Below are 23,495 nucleotides of genomic sequence, written 5' to 3'. Positions count from 1 at the left end.
TGCCTCTTACCCTGCATCTTCTAGAGGTGCCTTCATGTGCTGGGGGGGTCTCCACATGGTGAGTATCACCAACTGAGGCCTTGTCTAGGAAAAATAGATGAAGTTTACAATAAGAGAGCTAAGATGTTGTAAAATTCTAGTGTTGATGGGGCTACTTGTAGTTTTTCCTTGATGTAGCTGGTAATGGTGAACTATAATGGGAAGTCTAGGGTTTATCTCACCCCAACTACATTAAGGTAAAGCTGTGTATGCTTTGGCCCATCTATAGTAGGATTTTATGTGCTAGCTACTTCGGTGGAAAAATACCTTTTTGTAGTATAAAGTGGCATTAGAGTTTTTGTAGCTTTAAGCTGCATTCGTTCTTCCATGGGCTCTTTCACACTCAAAAACTTTCACAGTGTCCTATGGAAACACACTTGCAGGGGACAGGTGTAAGACCAAGGCTGGAGTGAGGGGCATGTTCTAAATATTCTGATATGAACATGGGTATCGGAAAGACTAGTTTAAAGTAATCAGTGCCCAGAATACGCCGAATAGACTCCCCTGGGGCTACTCACATGCTTAAAGTTAAGCATCTGTGTAAGTCTTCATACAATCAGGACCTAAAAAAGAAATTGTTCATATGGACTTCTTTATAAGTAGTCTGTATATATTCTGTTGTTAATTTGATTTTTACAAAGAAGGCATTGCTGTTCATCTTTAGATAAACTGGTAAAATACATCAGCCCCTGTAGAAAAACTTTGCTTTTATGACAAGAGTGGGGGAGAAATGTACCAGCTGCTTTTAGTAGTTAGAAATACTTTTGCTCTGGAAAAAACTCATGGATATAGTCACCACTGAATTTTGTTTTTAGTATTTTCTTAGACAAAAGTATAAGCTCCCTTAAACTGGCAAACTTTTATTTCCAGAACATGGACCTGATCCTATAAAAATTTAGGAACAGACTTATGCTCATTTGAATAATCTCATTGGCTTTGCATGTCTGTGCAGCATCAGGCTTTATATGTGTGCTTGTAGATATCATATACTATTGGTACAAAAAAAAAACCCCTTCCTATTTTTAGAAATATTTAGGTTGCAAAGTCAAGCACTGGAAAGATAAGAAATGCCAGATTCATGGTTGCCTGTATATCTTTAATTCTGCCCTTTGCATCTCCATCCTGTGCAGTGAATGAGACAGGGGTCCTATAGGAAAGATTGTATGTGATCATGTAACTAGTGACTATTATAATGCAATGCCCAAGGGGGCTGTAATGCTGGCATTTCCTAACTTTCAAGGGCTTGACTTTACAAAAATATTCTTTTAGTGTAGTTTCTTGTGTGAGATTTTCAGTCTTTATTTTTTTCTTTTAAAAAAAAAAATTATTGTGCATCATCGTCAAGGTTTGAATCTTGAATCTTCAGCATTGCAACACAGACTTAGCATACTTGAACTACTGGGCTAATAACATTAACAGGGAGCATCAGAAGAGTGTTATCTTGGGAGTGAAGTGGGGGAATCAACTGTTGGGGGCCAATGGGTGGTTGGCTTGAGTCTGGCCTAGCATGACTCTTCTCCAATATCTGGGCATTGAGGGAAATCTTGCCCCATGTGGTGTCCTCAGGGATGGAATAAGGGCAGCTGCGGCCATGTGCTGGATCGTGGGGAAGCCCACCCTGGCTCCCCCGGCTATAGCTGCCCGGCAGCTCCCAGGCATTCTCAGTGTAATGACTTCTGCTGCTTTAGTAGTGGCATAAGCCCAGTTTTGAAATATTAATGTTTAAGTATTATTTTGGCAGTTTGCTACCACCTGAGCAACACTATGTAAAGTGAGAGAAGGAAAATGGCAATTTTCAGCAGTTTACATCTCAGCAAAATCTTGATACAGGAAATCCACTTCTCTAGCTGGAGAGCTTTACCTGCTACAAACAATGGCATGTTGGAGCTTCTCACTATGTCTACACTAGTGCTCTGACAGTGGCACAGCTACTGTGCTGCTGTAGCGTCATAGTGTAGACACTTCCTATGTTGATGGAAGAAGTTTTTCTGTCCTAGTTAAACCACCTCTCTGAGAGGTGGTAGCTAGGTCAATAGAAGAATCCTCCTGTTGAGCTAGCCGCCTCCATGCCTTGCTTAGGTCAACCTAACCATGGTTCTTAGGGTGTGAAATTTTTGAAGCACTAACTAACATACATAGGTGGACCAAAGTTTTAGGTGTAAATGAGGCCTCTGAAAAAGGTCCCAAGAATCTTCTATAATGGAACGTGTTAGGCCCCTAAATTTAGGGATCTCTGCCAGCTTCCCCTATAATACAGCAAGAATTACACTACTACAACTAATTTAAAAATTAAGATCAGGAAAAAGAACAGTTATTTACAGTCCAGTAACTCTGGTTCTTTGAGTATATGCTAATGTGGATCCCTCTGTAGGTGACTGACAAGCAGTAACCTCCCTGGAAGGTGTGGTGTTTCAGCTGTATCAGTCAAATAGCAATTGAAGTACTGCTCTCCCAAACTTGGCATCTGACCTGGCTGTCATGTCAAACGCATAAAATTTAACAGAAGTCAGTGGATTGCTTCACATTGCAAGCCTTGCAGCTCTCAGAGTTTGGGATATTCCTGAAGCAGGCAGAAGATGCTGCATGTGTCCTGGTGACATTTCAGAGGGAGAGGCTAGCTGGAAATGCACTGTGAGGACCACTTAGAGGTTCTCAGATGAGATAGCTTGGCCTTTTGATGGGCTAGATTATAGCCACAAAGAGATGGGGAGATTAGAGCAAAGCTCTGGATGTGTACAGTATGCGCAGCTTCTCTTACCCTAGTGTCAAGTGTGGCTCCAGGAAGATGACTGACAAGGTAACTGATCAGTTCAGGTAGAATTCAGAGGCAATTTTGGAGATGAACTTGAGTGTGGTTTCAACCACTTGTGTCCCTATGGAAGGAGGAGTAAGCTCACTGACTGCTGAGGCGATGGCTGTGGCAAATTGAGAAACTTTTAATTTGTTTTTATAGAACAGTAGGTGTGACTTAGTTTTCTCTCTCATCTTGTATTGTTACTAGACAGAAAGGACCAAGTTAATTTCTTTTCTTGACACAAGACAAGAAATACAGCAACTGAAGAGAAGTCATCTGGTATGAATGAGCTATCAGAAACTAAAATCATTGGGGTGGGGGGACTTAATGCAAATCCCTAGACTGTTAAACAAGTCTATAGAAGTATCATGCCCTGGAGGGAATTGCATGTACTGGTTTTGATCAGTTTCAAGAGACTCAGCAAACAAATAACTGACCACAGTATAAAGTGGGCATCCTGATCCAGAAGAGAGGAGACAGTCTCTCACAATCCAAGAACTGATACAATACTGTGACCAAGAGGGACAGACCTTGCAGAAAGGGCTTGAAAAAGTTTAAACCAACCAGGGTCTCCATGTGGAAGATGATTGGCATCTGGTAAAACAGGCACGTGTATAAACTGTTCATTGTTTTCAAGATAAGTATTCTCTGTCATACTTTTATTCTAAATCAAATCTTCTGTTTTATGAAGGTTTGTTGGTCATTTCCCCCTGAGAGAGGACACCCAGTGTTGATCTAAACTCAAATTTGCTGAGGTGATTGCATTGGAGGGCAATAAGAATTACAGCCTAAATCCCAGGTCTGGAGGGAGAAGAATGTGAGTTCTTGTCCTGAGAAAGGTGATGGCTAGAGACCTTAGACCTGTTTGAGGTGCCCTCAATGAGGCCATGAAGGAGTCAAAGCTGAAATTACCTTGAGAGCTGTGACAATGGCCACCAGAAAAACCATGTTGATGGTCAAGTGGTGTATTGAGCACCCCAATAATGGGTCAAAGAGCAACTCCATGAGTTTTAGGAGGATGATATTGAAGTCCAAGGTAGGAGTTAAATCTCTAGCCAGCTGGCAAGAATGAAGGAGGCCCTTAAGAAATTTAGATACTAGTGGATCAAAGATCGAATATGATTGTACCAGAACATGACACACTGATATTGCTGCAACATGAATTTTGAGGAGTTAAATGCTAGTTGGGGATCTTAAGTATTGGGTCTGCTACTTGTACTAGATTGTTTTGGGGGGCCCATGTGGAAAATCTTTTCCATTTCAAGGCGTGAGTCTTTCTGGTGGAAGGTTTCCTGCTTTGTATGAGAACTCCCTGAATCTGTAGGGACCAATCTCTGTCAATAGCACTGAATCAGCTATTACCCAATTTGTCAGGTGCAATGACTGCAGGTCTGGGGGCAGTGTTTGACCTTGGTTCAGAGATACTATGTCTGAGCTGCTTGAGAGGTGAATGGGAGGCCTCCTGGACATTAGCAATAGCCTGATAGAGAGAACTGCCTTGGCCAATAAGGGGGGGGGTCTCAGGATGATGTAACCTTGTCCCATCTGATCTTGGGGATCAGGGAAATTGGCAGAAAGTTATAGGAGTTTTTGAGATCACCGATGGAGAAAGGCATCTGGTAACAAAGCCAGGTTCACACCCATCTGGGGCAAAAATTGGGCATTTGCTGGTGTCCTCTGGTAAACAAGTCTATTATGGGAGTCCTCCATTGGTGGAATATTGGCTGTATGATGGACTTCCACAACAACTATCCATTCTGCTAAAAAAGCTGGCTATGTCATTGTTGATGCCTGAGAGATGTAGTGCCAGCAGGGTTATTCTGTTGAGAACATCATATCTAGAGCCTGATGGCTTCTTGGCAGAGGGGAAGTTTGAGCACTTCCTTGCTTGTTTATACAATGCACTGTGGCCATGGGGACTTGCACAGTGGTGTTCCACAGAGCAGGCAAGAATGCTATGCAGGTCACTGTGATGCCTCTCAGCTATAGGATGTTCATATATAGTTTTTATAGGTATTGTTTCATATTCTCTGTGTATATATAAAGTCTGCTGCAGTTTCCACGGTATGTATCTGATGAAGTGAGCTGTAGCTCACGAAAGCTCATGCTAAAATAAATTGGTTAGTCTCTAAGGTGCCACAAGTACTCCTTTTCTTTTTGCGAATACAGACTAACACGGCTGTTACTCTGAAACCTGTCATATATAGTTTGACTGTCCTGAGACCCTGTTCCATGCACCATGATTCAGATGGGCATTCAAGGCTGTTCCTGAAGTGTCTGATAAGTGCCATTGTCAGGAAGGGGGTAGAGAATGGGTACCCCTTTTTGTATGTTCATTGGGTCTAGCCTCCAAGTGAGCTCTTGCAGGACTTGAGATGGGTCTGTGACTGTCTTGATCATGTGATGTCTGGATGTGTAATCTATAGACCTCTGCCAGAGTTGTAAAGGTTGCAGGTGAAGTCTGTCAAGTGAGGTTATGTGTGTATATATACGCTGATGTGTGGCTTAAGAGTCCGAGACTCACATGTATGCACGGTTGTTGGATTTGATTTTTGGTTGCTTGCCATCAACTAGAGCAACCAGAATCTGTCCTCTGGGAGATAAATTCTTGTCAAGCAGGAGTTGGTCACAGCTCCTATGCTCTCTGTTGTCTGTGATGGTACAAGGGAAACTTGTAGTTCACAAGGATTCCAAATTGAGAGAACAGGGAAAGGATGCATTCCAAGGCTGCTGCAGTCTCCTGTTGGGACCTACCTCTGATCAGCCAGTTGTCCAGTTACACGTAGATGTGGATTCCGTCTCCTTAAATACACTGCCAGGCATTCTGTGAATACTCAGTGCTGTGGAGAGTCTGAAGGGCAGAACCCTCTGCTGGTAAAGATTGGGACACTGTGAATCTTTGCTATTTCCTGGGGTTTTGGATGGATAGCTATATGGAAATACACAGCTTGAGAGCCATGAACCAGTCTTGAGCTTGGAGAGATGGAATAATGAAGACAGTATTATCCTGAACCTTAGACGGTGTGTATATTTGTTGAATTTGTTCAGATCTAGGATAGGATGAAGACCCCTTTCTTCTTTAAAATCAGGAAATACTGGGAGTAGAAACCTCTTCCCCTGAACTCTGATGGAACCTTCTCTGTGGTTCCTAAATAAAGCATTAAGACCCCTTCTGTTTGTAATAGGCTCTTGTGAGAAGAGTCCCTGAAGAGGGATGGGGAAGGGTGGGTGGCTAGGGTGTAGCCATGGGTGATGAGCCTCTAGACCCATTTGTACAAAATGTCATGGCAGACCACATCTGGTGGAATGGTACAAGGTGGCATTCAAAAATCATGCTCTCTGGACTGGATCTAATATGGATTCCCAACACTTCTGACAAATTTTGCTGATGTGTTATAGGAGTGTTGTGCATTGCTGTGGAGGGGAAAGGCTAGGGGGTCCTCTGCTGTACCTGAGTCTTTCCGTGACATGGTATTTGGTTGCCTTGGGTGGTATGATGGCATCCATTGTCTCCATGGGGGTTGATGATTGTACAGTGGTGATCTTCCCCTGCATCACAATAGCATTTGTGCATCTCACAATTACTACTGCCCTATCTGATTACATGTATCAGTATTTCCATTTCACAGATGCACAAGCCTACAGTCATACATATACAGTCTGTGCCAGAGCCAGGAATTAAATTCTGATCTCTGGCATCCTAGTCAAATGCCTTAACAGTAAGACCAGCCTTTCTATACTGATCTACAGGGAGATGATCTTTACTTATATATCCCTGCTGCTTCAGGGAGCCATAAATATACTCTAATTAAAGACAGATTGACCTGTGAGCAGCCTCCTCTAAAAGAATCCTGCTACTTGTGGGTAATTGGGGGAGGTAGCAGGCTATTTGTGACATCTGCTGAAGATTCTACTGTAGCAGGATTTGGTGGTGACATGTGTCAGTTCATGTTCATGGTGCCTGTGTTTGTGTGTTCTGGCAAAATCCAGGCAGCTATCCTGTATTGCCTCAGTGGGAATCAGAGCATTGCCCCATGTTACCATGTATATGTCCTATGGGAACTCTCTGTACAGTAAATAGGATGTTCCAGAGAGCTCTAGGGAAGGAGGACTGATCAAATGAGCTGCAGATTACAGCTAGTGGCTCCTATTCACATAGCAAAAGTGTTACAGGCTAGTTACAGGAAGACAATCAGTTTAGGCCCCTGGCAATTAAAAAAAAAACAGGGTTAGCAATCATATTAACCAAATATAACTAGCTTGTGTATAGAGGTAAACATCTTTAAAAAAATCATCTGTCACTAACTAGTTGCACACTTGATTCAAAGCTGTAAAGATGACAGGACTGAGTAAGCCCTCATGTTTGATGTAGAAGGCACTTAAGCTAAAATCTTCACACTTGATATGAATGTGGTAGCCCATATACAAACATGACACTGAAACCAATGATTTTCTAGAATGACAACTGTCATAGCTTTAATACAGCCAGAATTGACATTTGAAACAGATCTCATGTACAACACAAAACCTACAGCTACATGTAGAGCTAGAAGAACAGGAGTACTTGTGGAACCTTAGAGACTAATAGGTTCCCCAGCTTGTACAAAGATAGCTGTGCTAGCTCTCATTATAGAGACCCCTAGCTCCATAGTCTTAAATAGATAAGGCACAATAGGGTCTGGATTAGTAGGCTGCTAGTGCACACACCATGTGTGTTACTAGTGCTAGCTGTTAAGAGCGTGGCTCATTAATTTTAAATGTATTTTTTGGAAAAATAAAGTTAATCAATTGCCATGGTGATAAATAGTTCCTATTAGGATATAATAGGGAACTTACAAAGAACTCTTCCTAAGTATTTTGGCATAGGTTCCATAACCTCCAGCCTCTCTCTTCCTGTCCCTCAGCCCAGCAGCCCTTTCAGCAGCAGTACATTGTGACCAATCACTTTCAGTTTATTTTCTATTGTTGACACAGAAACAGCTGCAGCAGGCACTTTGAGACACAGATGATGTCAGAGTGCTTTCTGCTTTCTACAGTTTTCACTCTGAATATTCTTCCCCCTCTTCTGCCTGTTCCAAACCATCCCCCTTTTCACTGCAACTTAACTCATGCTCCTTTCCTTTCTTCACTCCCTCCTCCTGTTTTTCCACTTACTTCCCTCTTCAGTGTGTCCCCTCTTCCTTTTCCGACTTCATTTAGCTAACTCCCTCCCAGCAAAACCCCCCTTTAAAAAACAAAAACAAAAAAAAATAACCAACCACTCTGAACAATGATGATCTATTAGCTTGTATGTGACATCTGGTCCCCCCACCCTTTATCTCATCTAGGTTGTAAATTCTACAAGGCAACCAGCATAACAGACTGGTTGGGTCATTACAAAACCTAAACTTAATTTCCCCAATACTAATTTCTCCCTACTGTTACTCACACCTTATCAACTGTCTGTAATGGGTCACTCTCTTACCACTTCAAAAGTTATTTTTCCTCCCTTGATATCCTGCTGTTAATTGATTTCTCGTTAGATTGACCTCACACTTGGTAAAGCAACTCCCATCTTTTCATGTATTTATACCTGCTCCTGTATTTTCACTCCAAGCATCTGATGAAGTGGGTTCTAACCCACAAAAGCTTATGCCCAAATAAATTTGTTAGTCTTTAAGGTGCCACAAGGACTCCTTGTTATTTTTGCTGATACAGACTAACACGGCTACTACTCTGAAGCATAAGTGTTATTAAGCAATACTGTAATTCAAATAAATAATCCATCATGAAAACGAAGGTGTTGATCTGACCAAGATTTGTACATTTGAGTTGCCACATTGAGTTCAATGGGATGACTCAGGTGAGTAAATTTAGATCATTGAACAGTTTGCAGTTTTTGTTTTTACAACAGCTAATAATAAAATCATGGCTGTAGGGCCATGGACAGCTGCTGAAAAGCTACTTGGCAATCTGGGGGAGGAAAATGAGCAGTTTAAAACTGACACCACTGCTGAAAGGGCAGCAGGGAATATTAACACCACTTTCCTCCCAAAATTTGAATATAGATATATATGCAAAAATAGTGAAAAACTATTGATGTTTTCCTTTTGTTTCCCTTTCCTTTTCCCTCCTATTTTCTGTTAATCTTCTAGTAAAACATAATTTTCAGTTTAGTGGAGGAAAATTTTACAAAATCCCAACCCCACAGAAGTCAGTTATTTTAAAACAAATATAAAAAGGAACTAAATACAGTACTAACAGCAGCAATATGTAACCTTAGTCTGAATGTTTACCAATTACCCAAGGCAAGTCCAAAAAAGATACAATTCTGCACTACACAGGCATGTGAGCTGACACACCAGTCTTGTGTAATACTCTTTACCCCTACATTGTAGCATCGGGGTCTAACGTCCCTAAACTGACATAGCATAAGACAGAACTGAATGTCAATCTACACTTGAAGTTTCCTTGATTTGAATCTTAACTTGCTTACTTTTACTACTGAAGTTTTTGCTGGTTTCCCTTCCAGATGGCACAGTGTGTTCATTCCTGATAGCCCTTACGTGCATGTGGAGAAGGAGTTAAACATTTCTTTGCAAAGAAAGGTGTAAATTGTAATCTGTGATTGTTTTCTTTTTCTTAACTCATTTATGATCTTTCAGCCAGCAAACATGCTCAGCCCTTAATTAGGCTGTAATTCCATCACAATTCTTATTCTGTCAGATGAGGAAGAACAACTCAGCCATGTATTAAAATAGGAGTTTGCTGAGCATTATTCACTACTGTCAATTCCCCAGTGTCACTCCCAATTGCCATACTGTATGTGGTAACTGGGTTGGACAGAAACTGGGGGGGTGGGGCAGGAGGGAATCCACTACAGGGGAAATACTTTCCTTTCTGAACTGGATTAGTTGTGTATGGCAGCTGACTTATGAGTTTGTACAGATTCTCTGGTCAATGGAAGATTTAAGGAAGGAAGCAAAGGTTACTTGAGTCCTGCAGAGATTATTTCGTACTTTATACAAAAATCTCTTAAAACAAAAAGCTCTCTTCCTGAATAAAATCCATTTTACTGTTATTTTTCCCATACAGGATCAGAACAGGAGAATTCAACCACACAGGAAGTGAAGAGAAGGATGGAAAGGAAAAATAGGATTTTTTGGTCTGTTGGGAGAGTAATCTATGTTTACTTAATTTTTAATTTTAAGTAAGGGACACTGTAAGCTTGTCAATGCTATCACGGGTAATAATTTTAAAGAAAAAAAGTGCTTTGGCACAGACAAGGCGTTTCCTGAATTAGAATGCATTAAAAAAAATGGTGCACTGGTTAACATCCAGAAGGTTTTTGTGTAAAACTTCCCTCAGGATCAAGCGATTTATAAAGTTATTATAGCCCTGAGGTGCAAATAAATCCAAACCCCTTTCAGTCTACAGGGTAATAAGAAAAAAAGGTGCATTTTACTCACTAGAAAGGATGAACTACTTTGGACCAAAAGCAGTCTATGGGGTAATGCACTTTATAAAGAACAATACCGGGCTTGACTCTATGAGGTACAAAGCACCCTCATCACTGACATTAATTGCAGAATATAGATAAGCACAGCGTACAAACAAACAGAAACCCTGAATTAGAACGAAGTTTCAACAATATACTGCTAAACAATGCAATACCATCTCCAGGGGGTTGTAATACAGAACAATTCATAGTGTTGGTTTTTTTTTAAATAAATTTATTATCATTTCTGTATGTCATAAAAATGTAAATTGAGGGTACAGTTTCAAAACACCAATTTTACAATATATTGTGCATATTTTAAAATAAACTATTGACCCAGCAGTGGTTTATGTAATTAATCAAGGCAAGCAGGTACCTCTCTACCCAGTTATTAAACTGTAAATAGTACAGGCTACAGCAAAGAAGTGCTCTAAGAGGAAGACTGGGACTTATGAGATAAAGTATCCCAAACATAAGGTACAAAAGAGTAGCAAATAGCCCTCTGGAAGAGTTATTAGTAAATTATTTCATTTTTAGTTTAAAGAACATCCCATCTTTATCCTCAATTTAAAAGTGTCTATTAATAGTCTTAAAGCCAACATCACTAGTAAAAGTTGCCCATTATTCTGTATGTTTCACAGAGATAAGAGGGATCTTTACATTATTCATTTTGTTTCAGTCAACCAGATTAATATTTTTTATTATAGTAATTACTAGGAATAATTTTTCACATTAAACAACATGAAACAGCATAGAGATATAAACTTCATTTCATTTTAAATAATTTATAAAGATCTTGTTTAGATATGGGAAAATTATTTTAAAATTAAAAGCCTAGATTAATCTTTCATTGTAAAATAATGCCAAAACCTCTAGTCATTTTAGAAAAGCTACACAGCATTGTTCTAAACAATTCTGAAACACTTATTAAGCCCCAGCAATTAAACGTATCATTTTCAAACACAATGGGCCAGAAACTGGAAGGCCATAACTGATTTGTATATAAATGTACACAATTTTTAAATCTATACACAACCCTAACATTTGTTAGGGCCTACTTTAACAGACTGAGTAGTTTGAGTCCAGCAGGAAAAATATTGTGTGGGTTATCAGTTTTGTTCTCATCCCACACTTACAGGCAGAGCGTACCTTTGCACTTTCATTTTAAGATGCCACAGGTTGTATTTGACCGTTGGGTTGCTCTGTGATAAGCTAAGAATTGCTTCCTCGATTGCTGTTTTGTTTTCTTTCTGGATCAAACACACTACTTTCATATAAGATCTTGTTTCTCATCCCTTCTTGAATAATTCTTTGCTGGATCCTTAGTTTTGCATGATTGTATCTGCAATATATCCTTAAGGAAGAAAAAAAACAAAGTACATTTGAAAAAATCAACTGTTCAGCTAGTTAAAAATGTATGAACTGTAAATTCTACACATCATAACTGGACATTTTACAAGCATTTATGTAAATATTAGCACAGCTGCTAATTCTCTAAGGCATGGTTCTACAGCCACTTTCCACAAGGAATTATGTGCAAGCAGCTACAGAATTGGTTCCTAAACATATAATTCTTTTGTACTTTTAAAGATCTGGATTTGGTCCTGATCCTGCAAACACTTGCACACCTGCATAGTTTTAAACATGTGAACAGTCCTCACTGATTTCAGTGGGACTCCTTATGTACCTAAAGATAAGCACATCTTTAAGTGTTCACAAGATTATGGCCTAAGTTAAAATTTTAACTGGAAGTGGAAGGAAACAGACATGAAGAAAGGAAAGGACAAGAGGACTGCATGGTCTCTTGGGAGACTAAGCCACATGTAGCAGAATGCTTTTTTTAATTTAATTTTAATTAAAAATATGAAGTCCAATAGCTTAAGGTTTATGAACATCCTTGCAAAAATAAGTTTTGGTAATGAATTTAAAGGAGAGGAAGGAGGCATGGCTACAGTCATGAAGGGTCTTCCCAGAAGAGTATGAAAGGTAACAGAGGACAGCACAGGAATATATGTACAAATTTGCAACTCTGGTCTGTCAAAATTCAAGAAACATCTTGTATACCAGCATCCTAACGTTGTCAAAACAAAGCCTCCCATTCCAAAGTCAAAAGATCTTCTAACTCTACCTGAAAGACAGCAAACAAAAAACAGATAATGAAAACAATTATCCAGACTACTTTTATTTCTCTCAACTAGCAGAACAAAATCAAGCAGAAAAATTAATCTCTCTTGCTGAAGAAATTACAGGAAAACAATAAAAAACACTCACTGGTTGCTAAAAAATGTCCAAGGCCCACAACTAGAGAACCCAGTGACCCATAGAGTATTGACTCTCGTGCACAGGGAATATTTTGGACATCAAGGATTCCTAGGAGCTTAAAGGTCTAGAAAAAAAAAATAGTTACATTATGACTATCTTAATTCAGATAATTTTTAAAAAAAGAAATAATACATTAGAGTTGCATTCTCCATCCCTCTTTCTAATTTTCAGACAACAAACAAAAAAAAGTGGTCCCCTATAGATTCAGTCGTTAGCACAAAACAGTTAATTTGTTGTTGGTTTTATTTTAAATACCCCATAAGACTTATTATTTTCAGCTATATTTGTTTTTGTGCAAATAATACACTGGTCATACAAAACACGAGATTGTGAAAGTAGACGGAGCCAAATTAAACCCAAATCTATCCTGTTAGTCCACTGACTGCTACTGAATTATGTCAGGGATGAATTTGGCCCACTATGTAATTCAGTGATATGAAGTAAACTCTGAAAGTTTTACCAATATTCATTCATTATAAGCAATCATCAGTGCCTTCGAAAACCAGACTGGGGCTAATAAAGTGATTATACATTTGCTAACTAGTTCCATCACTTCAATTTAAAATCTAGAAAAAGGATACATTTCCATGCAGAGGCGTCAGTCTCAACTCTATCACAAGGCTGACTTGATCCCCCTTTAGTGTTTATGTGCGCGCAAGGGTGCATGTGTGTACACACACACACAGCGCCACGGTATCTTTCAGATTAGGGTTGTCTCCATGACAACTAAAAGGTGGTCAAACTGAGGAAGTGTTTTTCGAGATTAAGACTTAAAATGGCTCAATTCTGAGATATCTGCATCCTACCTGCCCAAGAGAGTCACATTACCCCACAAAATTTGAGACATAGGTAGACTCTGGACATGGGCTAACGCAAGAGGAAGCGTTCAGGAAAAAGAAAAGTAAAATGTTTTGTATAATTCAAAAGGTAGAGAATGATTATTTCATGAAAAAAAATGGCAAAAAACAAAACAAAAAAAACGGTGAAGAATATTCTTGTCATCCTCCAAACCCACCAAGGCTAATTTTCATCTTTAGGTGCCTAAATACCTTTTAAAAAAATCTGCCCTCAAGTAACTTGCTAAAGGTTATATAAGGTATTTGTGATAGAACTGGAAACAGAACCCCAATTTCTAAGTTTCTAAATTAATTGACTCATGTCTACCCACCAGACCATACAGGCTCAAACAAGTTGCTTTATATTTCTTTAATTGGCCAGCTGCAAAATAAGGAGAATATTTACCCACTCTGTAAAGTGATTGGAGATGTACAGATTAAAAAGATCTATGTTTTTCAGAGGCATTATCTTGAAGCATTGAAATTCGAAAAATTAGTGAGGAGGGCTTTGAGAACTAGTATAGTAAGCATTATATGCTTAGTCAACAGACCAAGGTTCTAACCCTGATTTTGACACTTAATTTACCGAGATGTTTTAAAGCATATTTTACCATCATTCAGCTTTTAGTTACGTTGTGCTGCACATGAACATGTGACTAAATCACACAGAGAACATGTGTATCTTTGTCAGGCAGGCACTGCAGGAGACAATTTGTTTCAGCAGCACTACTCACACCACAATCCTTTAACATAATAATCTGATGACCAGTCCATCCCATTTAAAATTGTAAAAAGCTATATACCTTCATTTACATTCACAAAGAACAATAGTATGTCTTTTACAAAATCCAAAAAGAATTATGTTTTTAAAACATACGTTCTTACAGAAATGCATATTTCAACCACAGAACAACCTTTACTCTGACCAAAAATAAAAATAAATAAATAAATATCGTTCTTGTCGGTAATCATTAACACAATTCTTTTGGGGGAAAAAAAGTGTTATATATGTAGCCGAGGGTTTCTAAGGGAATTGAGCGCCTACTACTCTTAGATCCCTTTGAAAAAAATCAAAGCAATAAACATTATTGAATATTGATTAGCCTCAAATGCTGGTCCATATACATAAAATTTACCCAAAACTGATAGCTATTCACTTTTCTATTACATTATTCTCCAACAGTAATTAGAAGTAACATTACCAAAAGAAAAACATCTAACAATTTGCAATAGATTATTTCAGATTTATAAAAGCCTCTACAAGCATTTCTAGAGCCTCTGCTCTGAATATAGTTAACTGATAGTATTTCCTACTTAATAGTATTCTTCCAAAAATATCTATTTAGATATCAAAATCAAGATGAAAAAATATGCATAAAAGGCCGCAAAAACACATGGCTCAGAGTTAAGGGTGCTATTGTTGTGATGAAATCTGCATTTCCTGCAGATAAAGAATGTGTTTGTTCATTATGAAGGTACATTTCTGTCTTTATTAATTCTCTTGCTTTTAAATCCTTAGGTTTTACATATGTTATGACCAATAGCTATGTTGTCACTTAGTATCTTTACGTTTTTATTTTTTTTTAAGTTATTTTTTAATTTGGAATGATACTGTTCTTGAACACTTTAGATATATCACTGAACAGGGCTTCATTCCAGCTCCAAAATATACAATGCCACATCCCATCTCTTTCAAGGAGTTTTGTTTTCTTAACAGAAAAACAGTCTTACTCCCTCAGTCCTCACTTTCAGTTCTATCTCACTCACAGGTCTCTCACAGCTTCCCAGTTCTGCCCCCTCTTTTGGGCAGCAGCCTCAGGGCTGTCTCCCTGAGGATCTGGCTCTTTGCTCCAGGAGACCTACCATGGGAGTTAGCTCCATCCCACTGTGGCTTCACCCTCTCTCAATCAATCACCCTTCTACCTCCTGCCCACTAGCGTTTTTTAGGGTCAGGTGTATTCAAGCCCCCCTTTAATTAGGTGGACTGGACTCACCTGCTCTGATCCAGGGGAGCTGGGCCTCCACAGGAACCAACTATCCTGTGACAAGATGGTACAGAAGATGCTATGCTATTGTATTACTTTTGAGAGACGTAATTTAGGTTCTTACGCAACACTTACGAGTAGTATTAGACAGCCAGCTTACATATGAGATTAGAGTTTGTACACAACTATCAAAATTTTTTGCAGAAAGTTTAAATACATAAGTGTCAGTTGATTTAGGACCAAATCTACTCATGCAACTGAGATAAAAAGGAGTTGGCCCTTACTCATGTATTCTCATCAGGAATAATTTCAACAGCTCATATGTGGAAAAATCATTTGAGTTGCTGTTGTTTTCAAAGACTGTATCCACACTATGTATATGAAAGTATGCATCATGCAGCAAAATAGTATTTCAACTACTGTTATACTGAAATAATTTGCTTACAACTCCAACTATAACACCAGAAAGTATGGATGTTACGGAAGCTGATCAGTTTGTCCAAAAAAAATATGAAAAGAGACAAGCCCATACATAATGTTTACATGACAAAATGCTCTGTGGAAAAATCTTTATTATTTCATTTTTCAGGTCATCCTTAGTTATGTTTAGTACCTTATTCCACAAGCAGTTCCACTGAAATCAGTAGGCCTACTAAGAGAACCGTATTGGTAAGGATAGCAGAAATGTCCCTATAAGGCTTCATTATGTAAGGTATTGAGCACCCTCAATATTCACTGATGTCAAAGGGAGCTGGTCAGCACCTCACAGGAGCACACTCCTTGTCACAGGATCAAGACATTCAATTTCCATTACAAGATTTTCTGTAATGAGGACATGCTACAGAAAAAGTAAAAACCTTTCAAATACACAAACTTCTTATACAAAAATTATTGCTTTACATAGGTCTGTATGTAAGAGAAGTAAACAATTTGTCTAAGAGGCTTTGTCTGTTTACAGATATTTCTCTTGGCAAAGAGAAAGCGTAGACTGCGTAGACGGTTGGTCCTTCATCAGTTGAGACTGAGCTGATCACAACACATCTTCCAATCTTCTCTCGCTCTGGCCATCCTTCGCCATGCTTGTCCATATCTCCTTGTTAGGAAATCACCCCACCTCTTTGGAGGCTGACTGCGTGGCCATTTCTGCTCTCACGGATACCACTTGGACATAGCTGCGGTCCATGTAGCTGTTGTCGCTGAGTCGGGCCATATGTCCCGCCCACCGCATTTTGCTGAGCCTGCTTTCAACAAAAACGTCCCACACTCCAGACTGCTCCCTACTTATATCGTTGGGGACATAACTGCAGAGTGAAATGCCCAAAAATGTTTGTTCCATTGCCCTCTGTGTGACAGACAATTGATGTTCTTCAATCTTTGTCAGCGACCGTGTTTCACTGCCATATAACATCGCTGGAAGCACGGTCAAGTTAAAAAGATTCGCACGAGTTGTTTTGCTGATCTTTCCTTGGAGGATGTCCTTGATGTCACTGAATGCACACTATTCAGTTTTTTTTCTGCACGACAGTTTGCCTTTCTGATCGTGGCACATGTTAACTTCCTGGCCCAAATAAATGTGTTTATCAACCTCTTGGATCTGCTTTCCTCCAAGAGTTATTTGGGTTCTTGGCAGAACATATGATTTCATGTATTTTCTTTTCCACCAGTTCATTTTTAATCCGAATTGACTACTTTTTGCGTTCAATTCTTTAAGCATTCTCTCAAGCTGGGCTGTATTTTCAGCTACCAGCACTATATCATCTGCGAATCTGAAATGGTTGAGCCACTCGCCGTTGATATTAATCCCGCCTTTCAAGTCTGCTCATCGAAAAACCAATTCAAGACAGGCTGTGAATAATTTGGTGAAACTGTTTCTTGATGGGGATTCGGAGGGGATGCAAGAGAAGTAAAGAATTAAAGTAAAGAGAAAGCATGTTAATTTAATAGATTAACTTTCTAGTGTACAGATTTTTGAACAGTCTGAAATAGACTGTCTAGTAGTACGAAGCACAGATTACAACACAGATGAAAAGGGGAAAAAGAATAAGGGAAGAAAGAAATAACATTTTTAAGGTGTTACTTTTCCTATCACTGTATATGACAGACAGTAAAGCCTTACACAATGAAAAACCTATAAAATTCTCAAAATATCAACATGAAAAATACTGGTCTTCAAAACTGTAGGAGAAAAGGTGAGACCACCATTTCTTTGGTTAATTAAAATAATTAATTAAAAACAGAAAGAGGACAGGAAAAGGTAATTTTAAGTTGTTAAATGTATGTTTCTGGAGACCTGAATAGCTGAATTGGTTGCCGAACTTTCTGAAGTTACCACAGTGCAGTGAAAAAACTTTCAAAAGACTTGTACCTAAAAGGTCCCCTTAACAACTATTCTTAAGTGAGGATGCCTCTTAATGAACGTTCATTTAGGCCCTAATTTTGCAAGCTGCTCTGCACAAGTGGCGGCCTGTGACTATCAGAGTCCCACTGACTGCAGAGCAGCTAGCAAGATCAGGGCCTTGGTTGACAAGACCAGCTGTTTTCAGGGTCCACTGCAACTATACATTGCCTGCTTAAACAATGTCTGCAGCTCAGGTTAAAGTAATCATTGTCTGAAACTAGTCCTAAAGCAGAGAACAGGGATTCTCAATTTTTTTTCATAGTTGTGGTCCACACAATAAGTTTCATGGACCATCTCCCCTTCCACTCTGAATTGTACGGACTGTGATTGCATAACATTCCTGTGACAATTAAATCACCTGATTAAGTGGAAAAGAGATATTAGGAAAGCATCTTTAGTACACTTCACCAGCTGGAAAGAAGAATGAAAGCCAGCACCATATGACCTAGCAACCTCTGTATTTCAGCAGGAAGTACTTCAGCATACCACAGATTTAGAACCTTTGTCCTAGAGTAGTTATATTCAATTAAAATTAACTGGAAGTAAAATTTAAGAGCATGTAAGAAGCTTCAATAAAAATGTAATGCATTTTAATACAAAAATATTTTTGGTAAACAATATGCTGCGTATGTGTACACAATGGTGCCATCCATTAAAAAAGAAGACAAAAAAAAAATCACAGGAAACCTTCAAGCTCCTTCAAATTCCCATGAGTTTTTCCCATCTGCTTTTCAATGGTTGACACTGCATCATGGCAATCACCAGGGTCTTCAGAATCTAGAAGAACCCTAAATCACATCCCATAGAAACATCTGTGGGGAAGGGGATCTGGCCATCTTCATTCATGTCTTCCCCCGACACACACCATCCTTTGGATAGGTTACCATCCCTCCAGGTCTTGTCCCAAACCTGGCAGATTCCAGGGGCTCCTTGGGATGCCCTGTACCTCATCAGCATCTTGAAGGTAGGGCAGCTCCATTGGAGCCTTGGTACAAAGAACTCTTTACCTTACAACGTATCTCACCAGTGCATGTTCTACAGAAAAAATAATTAATACAGCAGAGACTGTGACATATATTAAATATACAAAGGATCCCAGTCACCCAAAGAGCCACACCCAGATCTAAGGGAGAAGACAGTCAGGTCAAAGAGAGCACATGACACTTACCAGCATGTACCTTCTTTGCTTTTTAGTATTATTGGTTATTTTAGAATATTCACATATAAACTGTATGCATAAGAAATAGGCTTAGAAAGAGTAGATTTTATTGGTATGCATCAGTAAACATTGATTTCACTGTACATAAAAATTGATAAAAAATTCCATCAATAATAACTGAAATGTACAGTTAAGTAAATTATGAAAAGTGCTGCTTGAGAACTACAGTTTAATTTCAGGTACTCCTTTTCTTTTTGAGGATATTTACTGTGTTTATTTTACCATGCAATGTTGACAATTTGTGTTTTAACAGTTACAAAGCTTTAACTTTTTGAATTGCAACATCAATCATCATAAAATAATTATCTGGGCCTGCCCTAATTTCCTGCAATTGTGAACATTTAAATAGATACAACTTTTTAAAAATGCTTAAAAACCCCTAGCCATATGATCGGGCAAAATTATGAAAACCCAAATCACGGACTTTGACAGCCTAGGTAGGAGGCGATCGCTGCAACCGGGGAAAGGCCGGCCCGAGCCCGCGTACTGACTTAACAACCTTGAGAAGACCCCTGTCAAGGGCAGAGGATCTAAAATTAGCTTTGGCAGCCCTGCGGTGAGTGGGAGCTGGGCGAGGCGCGTCACTCCCGGCGCCTGCCCCGGCAGACCCGCAGTGACACCCGGCCGGGCTCCCTGAGCTGCAGCCCTGCATGGTGGGGGGTCCCGGCTCTAGGGCAGGGGCGGCGACGGAGCGGACGCGGCTCCCACCCAGGGCGCCGCCGCCTGTCTCTGCGCTCACTCCGCAAGAATCAGGCACTCGCCGGGGGCCGACGCCCCACCCCGGGGCCCCAGGGACCCGCCCAGGCGAGGGGGGGAGGGAGAAGAGCTCGGCCCTCCAGTGCAGCCGCCACCTCGCGCTGAGGAAGGGGGCGCGAGGGGGGACACAGCCACTAGCGGGGTGGGCAAGGCCCCTCCCCCACTTGCTCCGGGGAGGTGCCGGCTCCCGACGAGCCCAACCCACGAGGAGAAGGCGCCGCTCTGCTCTGCCCCCCCCTTACCTTCTCCGAGCCGGGCTCACCCTCCCCCGCCATGGCTGTGTGCTCACAGCGCCCTCCTCACGCTACCAGTAAGGCCGAACCGGGCCGTGTGTAAAGAACGAGAGAAAAGTGCCAGCGGAGCCGCTCTAGCCGCCGCGCCCCGCCTCATCTCTATGGTGCCCGAGATGAGCGCGCCGGGCGCCATTTTAGGTATAGCGCTGAGAGATTCCAGCAAAATCCTTTGTTCACTGAAATGGGTCACGGAGCAGCGCGGGGGCGCGCGCGCGAACGCGCGCGGCTCCCCCTTCCCCGGCCCAACAGCCGCGCGCGCGCACGTTCTCGCTGAGTCTCTCACCCGCACATACATAGGCAGCGCGCACGGGAGCGGGTTGGGCTGGGGCTGGTGTCCCCGAGAGACGTGACAGAGCTGCGGGAGGGGGGAGATGGAGAATAAAATGGAAGGCGGAGATCAGCCCTTCCCTGAGGCGGGGACACAGACCTAGGGGCCAATATTGGCCAGTGTTTAGTGTCGCCTCACAACGGGGGTGCAGCGGCCAGCAGTATTTCTGGACACACACACCCGCCCCAACAGAGACAAGCCTCCAACCCCTCTCAAGGGCATGAGTGGAAAGTGACACAGCCCCTTTCTACATCTCCTTTCCAGCCTCAAAGGCCCATTTCTGGGGTCTCTAAGCCCCAGTCCCTGCAGTAGAAGTTATGCCATCAAAGTTATCTAATTTGCAGTTTATGTAATTACGACCTTGTAATATGCTTGGTGCGCTGTACAATACATAAGATGAAGCTAGGCCTTGCCCCAAGTTAACAACCAGCTCCAACTCCTATTGCCACCAATGCAACCTGAATTACTAAGAGTGTTAAGAGGCACTAAAACCCAAAAGAGTAAACATGCTAAATATGCTGGTTGAGCAATGACTAAGTGGAGGAAGAGGGAAAGTGATGCATAACCCTATATAAATAACTGAATGATGTGAACACTGTGGAAGGAGAGGGATTATTTAGGGTTACAATGGGAAACAACTAGGAATAATGGGATATGATGAAGAGAAAATGTACCTTCAGAATGAAGTAAAGCATCCTGACAATGAGATTTACTAGAATAGACTCTTAACTTGAATTTTCAAGGCAAGTGCTGAAGTACTATTGGTTGGGACTTTCCAACTAAATTAGGCAAAATACAAGCAAATGTACAATAGGAAATGGTTATGAGGTGGTTCATACTGTAATTGGTCTTTTCCATCCTTAACTATTATTACATTATGTACATGTAAGCAGTGTCAGGATGAGCTCCACCCTGACATCTGGTGGTGAGGTGTGGCAAGTTGTAGAAAAGAACTTCAGGGGCCGATCTCATTTGCATAGGCACACCCACCCCGCCTAGAATGAGGCCATAGCTGCCCAAATGGTCACTTTGGCTGCTGTGGGATCTCCAGTGTCTCTGTTATTGGGGCAGGAAGAATAAATTGTTATTACCCTGATTATGGGAACTGTGCTTGGAACTGTACTTGGCCTTTTGTTATGATGGAGAGACTCTCCATCAACTAAGTAGCACTCGCTAGGCAAGGGTCATGGGTTCCAAAACTTTGTGAATTGAGAGAGGCTGGGGACAAGTATTAATACTTGGTGGCATAGGGCCCCTTGGTGAGGGCCTTACATGCTAACTGTACTTCCTCCTCTCTCCACTGTGGAATACCAGAGCTAATTCTGATTCCATTAGGACAGTTACAGGCTGCTGAGCTCACTTTGGGCTAGTGGTGCACTAGCACTGAGGCTCCCCTACTACAAGCTGAATTCACCAAAGAGCTGAACTGACTAAGAGCTGAAATCAGTGAGTGTTGTGTTAAGTAGTGGGGGAGCCTGAAGATATATTGTGGAGCAGTTTGCGGGATGGTTGGAGTGCCTTGTGGACAGGCTGGTGGAGCAGTTCATAGGACAGTGGGAGCTGCTTGTGGGACATGGAGTGGAGCAGTTGTGGGGTGGCGGGAGCTGCTTGTGGGGAGCGGAGCTGAGCGAAGCAGTTTGTGGGGCAGCTGGTGGAGCAGAGTGGAACTGTGGGGTGGTCAGCTTCAGATCATGTAAGGTGCCCCTTACCTCTCTCTTCCCCCACACCCCCCCATCTCCGCCCAGGTTGGGAGGTAAAACTCTGCAGATAAACTTTTGAACTCTGTGGCTGTCCTGACCAGGGACAGAGACTTTTGGGTCATTGGACTTTTGGGACTTTGGGTGATTTGGGGTTGCTGGACTCAAGAACCAAAGGGAAAAGGGCATGCCCCAATTTGCTTGGGGTGGGTTTTTTGCTCATGGGTAGTGTTATGAATCCTGTTGGTGGTGTTTCCCCACATAATGCCACATTGTTTCTCTCTGTTATTAAAAAGCTTTTTGCTACACTCAGACTATGTGCTTGCAAGAGGGGAAGTATTGCCTCTTGGAGGTGCCCAGCGGGGGTGGTATATATTTGTCCCAGGTCACTGGGTGGGGGCTCGAGCCAGTTTGCATTGTCTTATTGGAATGGAACCCCTAGATACTGAACCCGGCCCTTGTTGCTGCCAACTCTGACGGGCAGAAGGGTTACATACATATGAAAACAATAACAGTAGTATTTGGGGAGATAAACTTTTTAACCCTGTTGAATGACATAGAACAGAGTTTTCCAATGGGACAGAATGGAAATATTGAAGGATTTGCTTTAAGGAAAATAGAGGTTCACTCTCATAGACAATGAATTGTTGGGAGGATTCATTTTATAACACTACAATTGTATGGAGATTCATTTTAGGACATTTAAAAAAATAGAATCCTCTCCTTCTTGGTGATGAAGAACTGTGTTGTTTCAACAAAATATTTGTAATATTGCTTATCAGTTTTAAAAAAAATCTTCCCTCATTGAGGAAATACCACTGATTTAAATTTTCAGTGTTTGAGAGCCGAGTCTCTTTACTGGACTAAAAGTGTAGTCTACTCTTTGCTCTATTCACTAATTTGTTGTCCACAGAGTATGCTCAGAAAGAATTAATGGAATGTATATCACTAAAATGCACTGGTTAAAAGTTTCTTAAAAATCAATTCAAGACAGACAAGTATGGTTTGAATTCTGATAGGTATACGTTAGTTTTAAATATTTTCAAGTAGTGATTATTATTAGTTATATCAGGGATTTGGAGCAATCAAATTTTTGAATAGTGACTGCTCCAGCTCCGCTCCGCGCTCTGACTCAAGTTAATTTTTAACTAAATAAAAAAGTGCATACTGTAATTTTGAAAAAACATTATTTTTATTCAGACTTTTAAAACAATTTAAATATCAATGATACAACCTAGAATCATTCATAATTCATTCTGTAAAAAAATTATTGCAGCAATCAAGTCATCTTTCATAGCCTGCTGCAAATAATTTAAAATTAACTTTAAAGCTGAAAACAGTTGCTCTACAC

At 40.7% G+C, this 23,495-nt stretch overlaps 1 protein-coding gene across 2 annotated transcripts; it reads right to left on the bottom strand.

Moving 5' to 3' along the window:
- Nucleotides 1–10,082: 10,082 nt before the first annotated feature.
- On the bottom strand, nt 10,083–20,271 carry COX20 (cytochrome c oxidase assembly factor COX20). 2 transcript variants are annotated; one of them, XM_077813487.1, is made up of 5 exons: nt 20,069–20,271; nt 15,463–15,507; nt 12,582–12,696; nt 12,375–12,438; nt 10,083–11,664 (listed from the first exon to the last, which is right to left on the bottom strand). In XM_077813487.1, the coding sequence occupies exons 1-5, from the start codon at nt 20,099–20,101 to the stop codon at nt 11,523–11,525; spliced, it is 399 nt and encodes a 132-aa protein (XP_077669613.1). In that variant the 5' UTR covers nt 20,102–20,271; the 3' UTR covers nt 10,083–11,522. The 2 variants fall into 2 exon arrangements, with proteins under 2 accessions (XP_077669613.1, XP_077669614.1); XM_077813488.1 differs by lacking the exon at nt 15,463–15,507 and having other exon boundaries at nt 10,085–11,664; nt 20,069–20,262.
- Between the last annotated feature and the right edge of the window lie 3,224 nt (nt 20,272–23,495).

The sequence above is a fragment of the Eretmochelys imbricata genome, chromosome 3 (genome assembly GCF_965152235.1).
Source record: "Eretmochelys imbricata isolate rEreImb1 chromosome 3, rEreImb1.hap1, whole genome shotgun sequence".
In the NCBI taxonomy this organism is placed as follows: Eukaryota; Metazoa; Chordata; order Testudines; family Cheloniidae; genus Eretmochelys; species Eretmochelys imbricata.
The sequence above is the reverse complement of the archived record's forward strand: the minus strand, read 5'-3'. Positions and strand labels throughout refer to the sequence as shown.

Bases quoted from the DNA above. Each gene is read 5' to 3' on its own strand.
- COX20 (XM_077813487.1), bottom strand. From the start codon at position 20,101: ATGGCGGGGGAGGGTGAGCCCGGCTCGGAGAAG. The intron at 15,508-20,068 runs GTAAGGGGGGGG...ATCTTGTCACAG, and splicing joins GTGAGCCCGGCTCGGAGAAG to GATAGTTGGTTCCTGTGGAG. The intron at 12,697-15,462 runs GTGAGTCCAGTC...TTTTTTTTCTAG, and splicing joins GCTCCCCTGGATCAGAGCAG to ACCTTTAAGCTCCTAGGAAT.